Raw genomic sequence first — 10,110 nt, forward strand, 5'->3', positions numbered from 1 at the left:
AGAGAGCGTGAGAGAGAGCATCTCAGTGCATCACCCGCCGGCTTCGAGTCCTTAAAAGCCCTGTGTGGCCTCGAGAGAGGAGATCAAGCAGAGGGGAAAAAAAAAAAAAAAAAAAAAAAAAGAGAAAAAGCCCATAACCCCCCAGAAACCAGCTCCCTGCACCGGCTCCCCTGCGCCTGTGTGGAAATGTTGCATAATGTCCCTTTGCACCACACGGAGCTTTGAAATCCGCAGGATCAAAGCTGTATGGAGACACTATGGATGTGCCGAGACAAATTTAAAGGCATTTTACCATTATAGCAAGAAGCACAAAGCCACACTCCGGGCTCCTCTTGCTGTTCCACCGTGACATCTAGTGGCAGCAGTACTGGAGAACTAGGAATGGTGTTTCTGGTTTTGGGCCTATTCCTGCACTTTGCCACCCAAATAGCTTTTCCCCACCTGAGTGTTGTCTTATATGACTTCAGAAAAGACTCTTTTGCCACTTTATCCTACTGGATTTTTCCAGATGTAAAAAATTGGGATTTAAAGCTTTTACAGTGTGCAAGAGAGTGTCCTGCTCCCCATAATGTATCCCCAGGTCTCCACTTTTGTGTGCCTTGTCTTTGTTTTACAGCTTTGTGCCACGGATGCTGAAAACAGACAAAAGGAATTGTGGGTTAAAAAGTGATCATTTAAGATGCTTTTACTGAAAAAGGAAGCAAGTTAAAAGTAAAATATTCGGGTAACAGCAGTGTCCAGTTGAAGGCTGGTCTTCCAGGTCTCGGAGATTGGAATTCAAGGCTGTTGCTGGGTAAATGTTGTTTGCAAAACATTCTCTAAATCCAGTTGTTTCTCCTACAGTTGGTTGAGTCTTATGGTATGAGCTGGGCAAAATTTTTGCCCAGCGTGTTGCAGCCTGTTGCATGGGATGACCAGCACGTGATCTGGTGTGAAAAACTTACCACTGAGTCACCGTGTAACCTTTGCCACGGTAGCTAAAAATGTCATCGCTGGCTTGCCCCTCCAGCCTTCACAAGGGCAGTTTGCAGGGATGCTTCTCTCTTAGAGAAACAGAAATGTCTGGCCTGTGGGCCTCTGTCTCTCCTGACTGATTAAAAGGAAGATGACTGTGTTTTGAAGCTTCATTTATATGGATAGATATTTGGGAACTGTTTGGAAGGTAATGCTGCAGGCATTACCACAACCTAATTGCCACAACTGCCAGAGCAGGAACAGCAGACCAAAGGAACAGCAACTCAAGTCCAAAATTAAACGGTAGGTTAAAAATAATGTCACTAATAAAAAAATTAAGCAATAAAAGAGAAGCAATGAAATAAAAAGACCAAATAGCTTAGTGCAAATTTCTCCTTGGTGGCAGACGCTGATGCCAAAGCAGAAAGCCTGGAGTTAAATTAGCTCCCCAACACAGGTTGCAGTGATTTAATTAAGAGTGTGAGCAATGTGCTGGTGAGGAGATGATTGGGAATTGGAGGTGCCAGGGCTGGAAATGTCTGGGAGAAAAAACCCTGGTGGATTTCACTCCTGGCCCACGGATTTGGACCCATCCTTGTGGTACCTTCCTGCCCCAGCCCATGGCAGCCTCACAGCTCAAAGGCAGGAGGCAGGCTGCCAGTCAAAAACACCCTGAAAAGGGCAAGGCCAGTGCGATGGATGAATGGTTGCACTCGATGATCTTAGAGGTCTTTTCCAACCTGAACTACTCTGTGATGTGCCTTTGCCAGGCAGGCAGTTTTGACTCACAGCTTTCTCCCTCTCCCCATGATCTTTCTCCCCTCAAGCCTCCACACAGGTCTCAGGGTGGTGAGTGAGGGTGGGATGAGCCTGTCAAAGGAAATGCTCCAGTTTTGGGCTTTTCACCCTGTCCAGGATCCAACCCCAGCGCCCGGAGGGGTCAGAGTCACAGAATCACTGAGTTGGAAGGAAACACTGGAGATCATCCAGTCCAACCCCCTGCCAAGGCAGGGTCACCTGGAGCAGGTGACACAAGAACGCATCCAGGCGAGTTTAGAATGTCTCCAGAGGAGGAGACTCCACACCCTCCCTGGGCAGCTGTTCCAGGGCTTTGCCACCTTCCATGGAAAGAAGTTTGTCTTCGTGTTGAGGTGGAACTTCTTGCATTTTAGTTTATGGCCATTGCTTCTCGTCCTGTTGCTGAGCACCACTGAAAAGAGTCTGGCACCATCCTCTGACACCCGCCTTGGAGATATTTATCTGCATTCATGAGATCCTCTCTCAGTTTCCTCCAGACTAACCAGGCCCAGCTCCCACAGTCTCTCCTCGTCAGAGATGCTCCAGACCCCTCACCATCTTTGCGGCCTCCGCTGGACCCTCTGCAGTAGCTCGTTGCCTTTTTTTGTACGGAGGAGCCCAGAACGGGACACAATATTCCACATCAGGGCCGTTCCCCTCCCGGCCGGGGCAGCGCCGGCGCTCCCCGCCCGCCCCGGGCTCAAGATGGCGGCGGCCGCGAGGGCCGGAGCGGGGGCCCGGGGCGGGCCGGGCCCGGCGGGGCAGCGGCGCTGAGGAACCGCCCGGCCCCTCCCGACGGGCTCCGGAGCGGCGGGGAGGGGCCGAGGGGGGCCCTGCCCGGCGAGCCCGGCCCCGGCCATGAGCGGCGCGGCGGAGGCGCGGGAGCTGGAGGAGCGGCTGCGGGAGGCGGCGGCGCTGGGGGACGTGGCGGAGGTGCGGCGGCTGCTGGGCGCGGGGGCGGACATCGACTCCCGCAACGAGATCAACGGCTGGTGAGGGGCTGCGGGGGACGCGGGGCGGGCCGGGGTCGCTGCCGGGCTCGGCTCCTCTCCCCGCTGCCGTTCCCTGCGGGATGTTGGCGGTGGTTGGACTCGGGGCGGCCCGCACGGCACTCGGGCGCCCATCCATGAGTGGGGGGAGCGGCTTGGGGGGTCGCAGCTCTTCTGTTTCTTAGTTTCCCTATTTACAGAAAAGGAAAAGCTAATCTCGGGAGGCTCGGAGATTTACTTCTAAAGAGGATCACGATAAAAGCAGGCCGCCCTCCTTCCACCTGTCACTGCGTGTTTGCCCAAGGACCTCTTCCAGTCGCTGGTGCCAACCCGGGACAGCGGTGGGAGTCACTCTGTGCCATAGGAAAGCAAAGGAGGGCCCTGCCCCACACAACTTACAGTAGATTCAGGACTTTAAAAAGCGACGCAGTGAAGGAAACTTTATTCCCAGTTATCCTCACTTTACACACAGCTCAGGTGAAGTAGGACTTGCTTGCCATGCATCCCAACTCCTTTCTTTCCTTCCCGCAGGACCTGCCTGCACTGGGCCTGTAAGCGGAACCATGCTCAGGTGGTGTCCTGCCTGCTGGAGGCTGGGGCGGATAAGCAGATCCTCACTGCCAAAGGAGAGCTGGCTGCACAGTTAACATCAAAACCAGACATCCGGAAGATTTTGGGAGGTACCATTCCTGTCTTTGAAGTCATCTAGAATTCTTGGTCTGAACACTGAAGTGTTTTTAGTGCTTTCATCTGAGGCAGTGGATTGGCAAAACTTTGACTGGGACCATTGTATCTCATTAGATAAGTGATTTTTAACTCAAATTCATACTTGGGCAAATAGACATGGGGATTTCAGGTAGGAAGGCTTTGTATTCCGAGCTGTGTCACCAAGGGATGGAAGAGCTGTATGCTTTGGTAAATGTGCTGCTGCAGTCCTGTTTGCTGTCACTAAGCAGAAGCTAACATGCAGGAGGCTTTCACAACTGTACAATTTGCCTGTTGTCTGACCATAATCGAAAATTACAAATCCTTTCTAAACAACTGCATCATTCCAGAAGTTACGGCTTCTGAGCATGTTGTTATACTGCGACTTGCAGCGTGATTAATTTTTGCCCCATAATTCTGCCATCTACACCTTTCATATGCAGAGCAACCCCAGTTAGATGCCTGTGACACTCCTGAACGCCACCAGTGTCTGTTGCCAATCAGAATTTAGGTACTGTGCTCCAGATTAAAATTTTTAAGTGCTTCACCTTTGGAAATGTTGATGTTCTGTCTTCTGCTAATTGCACTTAAATTGCCCCCTACAGTGATCTGCTCTTACATCAACAGTGCAGGGTTATCTTAAATGAAGTTGCAGCTAAATCGTGACTCAGGTTTCGACAGTCACCACTCAAGGAATGACATGTTCTTTGCACGATGCCTTTGTTTTCTTTTGGGAAAGGTGCTCATCTCTTGGGCTTAGTTTGTGGCAAATGACTCACATTGTTTTTACCATCTACAGTCAAGCACATGAGGATGAACCCTGTTCAGAGCTGCCGTAATTTTCTGTCTGTTAAGCTATAATGTATTTCCTAGGGAATAAACACATATCACTTAGATTCTCCTAGTTTTTATTCTGGGAGTGTGGTGCTATTAAGCTGATCTTTCTAAACTGCTTTGACATTACTATTAATGTCCTGTAATCCTCAGTCAGGCAGGAATGCCACTTACTGTAGTGTTTTAAGCAAGAGAAGAGTTTGTTTGGGTATTACAGCAAGTAGTCACTTGCCTGAAGAAATACTGGGTTGAATTTGCTGGCCTGGGTCATAGTAAACTATTTACAGCAGTGCTATTAAAGCATTGTAAAATGAGATTTAATAAAGAACTACTGGTCATAGAATTCCTTTGAAAGCACTGGAATAACACTGCTAGAAATTACATGTCTTTCAATGGTTATTTTTTTCCCCCCACTTTGTTTTTAAAACACAGGATACACTGTAGACATTTCTAGGTTTTTCTTTCAACTTTACAGCTACTTGCCTCCCAGGTATTTCATGCTAATGGTACATTTCTGTCATCCTTTGATGACCTCGGAATGCGATGTAGTTTTAAGACACAACAAGAAAACTATTCAAGATGAGAAAGATCTGTCCAGTAACATGATGGTTTATTTTCTCTCCCCGTCCCCTACTTCCCATTTTCGAACTTCATTAGTAGAGGAAGAAACTGAATGCCAAGGAGTGAAGGATTTAAATTTGCCAATTGTTGCAAACTACTTGGCCAGCCCACCATTCCCTTACGTTTACACCGAAGAAAGCATTCCAGGCAGCTTGGCAGAATCCCAGAATGAAAGTGCTTCCATCTCTTCTGCTTCCCAGTGCGAAACCAGCCCTTGTCCATCAGCAACTCAGGTCGACAGTGTATGCACGCCCTCGCCATGCAGCAGCCAAGAGGATTCCCCCGCGCTGGACGCCACGGCCCCGCCGCCCCCCGTGCCCACCGCCGGCACAGCCCCGGCACACGCCAGCCCAGCGGTGCCCAACGGTCCCGTGTGCCCCCCGGCCATGCCCCCCAGCACAGGGCTCTGCTCCACAGGAGCACCCGGCCAGGCTGGGCCTCTGCAGCCCCACACTTCAGTGACCAGCCCCACCCCGGCCTTCCAGCCCTTCTTCTTCACTGGGACCTTCCCCTACAGCATGCAAGGTAACGAGGGGCTGTTTACCACCCTTCTATCCCAGTGTGGGCCATGGTTTTGTTACTGGGTGAATAGTGTTAATTCCGCTTCAGACTCAAGTAGAACAGAGGCAGAGATGTTGAGTTCTGTGGGCAAAAGTACCCTTAATTTTTTCTCCCGCTCTGCTGCTGTGATGCCTGTATTTTAACCACAGTAATACTTTGCAAACCAATAGAAAGATCAGTCCAAGTAACGTGAAAAATTAAATTCTGCACTATATGATATAGAGTCAAATGCAGCTCTGGTAGTTTGGTAACAACTTGACTTCATGACTGGATGGATGAGAGTTTAAACAGTGTAAACATGGTTCCCCCGTGTATTTTTGCTGGAAGCTTCTATTAACTCACAGTATTTCTTAGTGAGATCATAGGGATCACATTATAAAACCTGAATACCAAAGATAATGGTAAATTACTGTAGTGTTGCCCTTTGTGGTTGGTTTGTTGCTTTTAAAAAAAACAACACCTTTTAATCCTTTCTGTCAGAACTTGTGCTTAAGGTGAGAGTCCAGAACCTCAGAGACAATGACTTCATTGAGATTGAACTGGACAGACAAGAACTGACCTACCAAGATCTGCTCAGAGTGAGCTGCTGTGAATTGGGTGTTAATCCAGAACAAGTAGAGAAGATCAGAAAACTCCCCAATACATTAGTAAGAAAGGTAAGAATTGAAATCAGAGATTGACTTGACTTTGCACTTTGCAAATATCAGAGAAGGTATTTTTGTAAAAAGATTGGTAAAATGTCACCTTTGTTAAAAATCAAAAACTGACTTCAGCTCACAAATTCAAAAGGATGTTGGGCTTTTCTTAAAACTTCATCGTAACTTACTTAAAAATATTGTCAAAACAGGCAGAGTATTCCAGCTCCTAAAGCACATGAAACTATTACTGACTTTTTTAAAATGTATCAGAAGCAGTGCATTAGGGTGCTTTTAACATAATTGCTATGTACTACGTCAGCATCTGCTTGCCTAAAAGAACAAACAGTAAGGGGAAATAACCTCCACAAATTGGCATATGAATAATTTAAAGATATGCTGTTAACAAGTGAACATGCTCTTCTGTTCCAAAAATATCGGTTCGGGAGGTCTGTAAATGAGCTTGATCACAACTCTTAGGTGAGTGACACACACAAACACTGGCAAATCATAATGAGGTTCAAGAAGAAAACGTACATTTTAAGGAGAAAAAACAAACAAGTCTTCTTTGAAAGAAAGAAGGTATGCTGGTAGGATTTTTTTTTTCCCTCTCATTATTTATTCTTCTCATTGGGTGTGACCTCCCCGAAATTTTAGTTTTTACTTTAGCTATTTTATAAATAATAACAACCAGCTATTTTTAGGAGTAATGTGTCATTCTGTCTGTTCTTTAAAAGGACAAGGATGTTGCCAGACTCCAGGACTTCCAAGAGCTGGAATTAGTTCTTGTGAAAAGTGAGAGCTCTCCTTTCCGAAACGCTGCAGCCACTCTGACAGAGAGGCCGTGCTACAACAGCAGAGCATCCAAGCTGACTTACTGACTCTTGGAGCTGCATCTGGAATGTGAACACCTGGGAATGACAGGCTGCTGCCTTTGGAAGGCAGTGAGTTGAGTGTGTGTAAAACCTTAAGTTATTGTTAGGGTTACTATTTTAACTAATAGTTTATATTTTATATTTAATAACCCCTTTGCTTTTATTTTTTTACTTGATACTGTATTCAGCTAAGGGATACCTCATTTGTCTACTAAAAATCACATGCTTCCAATGTATTTCGAGGAAGTTTATTGGTTGTATTTGGCAGCAGAGGGCAGGAAAGACATAATTACTGTTAAGAAAAGTATGTTGAGTATACCCGCTCTGACCAAATAAGAGTCAGGGAAAGGAGATTCAGGAAATTATGTGTCTCTGTGTGTATAGATATATATATTTTAAAGTTCCTGGTTAAGTTAAACGTCAGGGGGTATCTAGCAGACAATGAACAGTTTCTCCCTAAAAATGTAAATGTGCAAGTCCTTAATCTCTTGCCCCTTCCCAAAGACTCAGATGGGTTACCTAGAAATCTTAATGCTCTGAAGTGACAGGAGAAAACACTTTCACTGGGCTGAAAGTAAATGGAGTGTGCCCACATTTAAATGTTTCTTTCCCATGTGAGAATATTGTACCTTAAGTGATGGCATCCCTCCACCAAATAATACAGAAGCCTCTCTTAAATGCTCCTTAATTAAGTCACAAAACAAGCTGAAGTGCCCTTTCAAGAGAAAGCCCTTATGCTTCAGGAGATAGGGAGCAGACCCCCAGTTTGTGTCCATGGTTTTATTTATTTCCTTTCCAACCCCTGTGAGCAAGGCACTGCTCACACCAGGTGTCAGTCCTGTGCAGTCAGGTAAGCTCTTTGTGGCCCACCCTCATTCAGCAGTTACAGGTTTCTGCTGTTTGAGGAGCAGGTGAAGCACAAATGTCCCTGTGAGGGATCACAGCTGGAGGGAGCAAACCAGCTCTTGTGAGCCAGACTGAGTGGGAAACACAGCACAAGCAAGTAACTAACCTTCACTTTACACAATGTACAGTCTACTCTTGCTTTTTATCAGTTAACATCCATCTGTGGGTTGAACAAAGTATTTAAGCCGCAGCATTGCTGGAGCATAAACAGGCTGGAGCTTTTCCTGTTAACATGGCAGTCTGCAAAGCTACACTTTTGGAGGCTTTTCGTTTTGTACCAAAAACTACGATGCTGACCTTTGCACCAAAACCTTAACTGGGTCCTGAGGTGGGTGGAGGCACGAGGGACTTTTTTTAGCATGAGCTGATTTTTCTTCCCCCCCTGCCCAGCTGTATTGATTTTCTTTCCCTCTCTGCTTTATGAAGCTGCACTAGAGCAGAGCTGCACAGCTGGTGCTGTATTTGTTGTTGATCTGCACTGCAATGTTGACAGTCAGACTATAAATAGTACCAGCACCATGTTTTGGTAGGAGCAGCATGGCTGGACCCTCCCAGTGTCCTGCTTTACTCCCAAGGAGCTCCCCAAGCCCGGTGTGTAAGTCTGCTGCATGCCAGGAGAACACAGAAACCCATTCTGCCAGCAGAGACTACGGGTTCAGGATTTCATCAAGTTACTCAGGCTTAAAATTCCTTCTTACTGTATTGAAAATAATTATCATCCTCTTCCCCACATGCCCATATACATCTTATCACCTCAGCCCTGCTAACTCTCCACTCTCAATCCTGGCCCTTCTCCAGCCAGGAGCTGAGCTACTTTAATGCCAGATTCAACTCCTGGGAAGCTCAAGACTGTGACACAGTATGAAGTAAAATTTCCTAACTAGGGCTCCCGCTTTGTTTTTCTTGTAGGACAGGAAAGGAGGTTTTAACAATTGTGTATTTATCTTTCCAGCATAGCTTGGAGGTAGCTCAGATTATGTGCAATAACTGTTTGAAAAACAGTAGTGGTTAAATGGCTCAAAATTAATATGAGTATCTAATTTCCAGTTCCTTTGTTTAGGAAGTCATTGTAAGGACTGTCTCCACTAACTACTGAACATTCTGCTATAGGAGCAGCTGGTTTAAAAAAGCTTTATTTGCTCTAGTTTCCACCAAGAATAACTGTTAATGTGTTAAGACTTTAATCATGATCTAACTGTAACAACAACAGTAATAAGTCTATGCATTCAGAGAAATATTTTTGTATGTTTTATGCAGTTTGATAAACTCAGAGGCACACTAATTATGTTAACTGTTTTTTGTTGGGTCTTTTTCTTTGAACAATAACTGTTGGTATGACAACTGAGACTAAGTTTACAAAACTTACCGTTCTTCCGAGGACTGCTTTTGTTTGCACTACAAACTTGTACTGAACTGACATTGCTACTCTTCACTTACAATAAAGTATCAGTTGTTTCAAGTACCTCAATCTCTTCCTTTTTGGGGTGGGGGTAGGATGTGGAGGGGACACTTCAGAGTGGACAGGACACTCCTAAAATTTTAACACAACTTTGAAAAATCACAGGCCAGTACATTTTTAACACCCAATAAAAGACTAATAGGCTGTCAAAAAAAGTATAAAAAAGCACATAAGAGGTGCTTACTTTAAAAAGGACCTACTTGCATTTTGCTTAGCATTCCTAGAAAATCTGGGATGGTATTTATCCTGGGCTTGAGCTTTGAAGATACTTCTCACAAAGATGGACTTCTGGTGGAGATGTTCATACAGTCAAATCTGGAGGTAGTTATTAGAAAGGCACCGGGTTTCCTATGCTCTGCAAAACAGAATTTTCCTTCATCTTCAAAGCACTAAAGACTCCACTATCAGACATGTCAGAATCTGAATCCCAGCCTAATTTACTACAAGGTACCCCATTTTATCATTTTTACTTCTGCTAAATAAGGGGACATATAAGTCCTGTAACAAACATGTAGGAAAAGGTGCAAGATGAACATTTTTGCCACTGAAAGAAGCGGCTGAATCTTGTATCACAAGTTTCAGAAGAAAGGTGTCTGCAATTAGAACTTGGTAATCATTTTACTTGCTCCCCACTTTCATTATTTTTTCCAAAACCCCCACCACACCCAGGCTCAATGCCCTGTGCCCCCCTGCATGCATACCTGCTTTAGAACAATAAAAGTCAAAAATGGAAGTGGTATCATCCCCTCATCCAAACCCCAGCACTACTCACC

The 10,110-nt window shown here is 45.6% G+C and overlaps 1 protein-coding gene across 2 annotated transcripts; it reads left to right on the forward strand.

Annotated features, from left to right (window-relative positions):
* The first annotated feature begins 2,522 nt into the window (after nucleotides 1-2,522).
* On the forward strand, nucleotides 2,523-9,340 carry LOC114003188 (ankyrin repeat domain-containing protein 40-like). 2 transcript variants are annotated; one of them, XM_027749894.2, is made up of 5 exons: nucleotides 2,523-2,744; nucleotides 3,273-3,421; nucleotides 4,938-5,426; nucleotides 5,943-6,118; nucleotides 6,835-9,340. In XM_027749894.2, the coding sequence occupies exons 1-5, from the start codon at nucleotides 2,611-2,613 to the stop codon at nucleotides 6,976-6,978; spliced, it is 1,092 nt and encodes a 363-aa protein (XP_027605695.1). In that variant the 5' UTR covers nucleotides 2,523-2,610; the 3' UTR covers nucleotides 6,979-9,340. The 2 variants fall into 2 exon arrangements, with proteins under 2 accessions (XP_027605695.1, XP_027605696.1); XM_027749895.2 differs by having other exon boundaries at nucleotides 4,941-5,426.
* Nucleotides 9,341-10,110: the final 770 nt, after the last annotated feature.

This window comes from Pipra filicauda, unplaced genomic scaffold (assembly GCF_003945595.2).
Source record: "Pipra filicauda isolate LSUMZ 115617 unplaced genomic scaffold, ASM394559v2 scaffold80_size11013439_pilon, whole genome shotgun sequence".
NCBI lineage: Eukaryota > Metazoa > Chordata > Aves > Passeriformes > Pipridae > Pipra > Pipra filicauda.

Bases quoted from the DNA above. Each gene is read 5' to 3' on its own strand.
- LOC114003188 (XM_027749894.2), top strand. From the start codon at position 2,611: ATGAGCGGCGCGGCGGAGGCGCGGGAGCTGGAGGAGCGGCTGCGGGAG. The intron at 3,422-4,937 runs GTACCATTCCTG...GAACTTCATTAG, and splicing joins CATCCGGAAGATTTTGGGAG to TAGAGGAAGAAACTGAATGC. The intron at 5,427-5,942 runs GTAACGAGGGGC...CCTTTCTGTCAG, and splicing joins CTTCCCCTACAGCATGCAAG to AACTTGTGCTTAAGGTGAGA.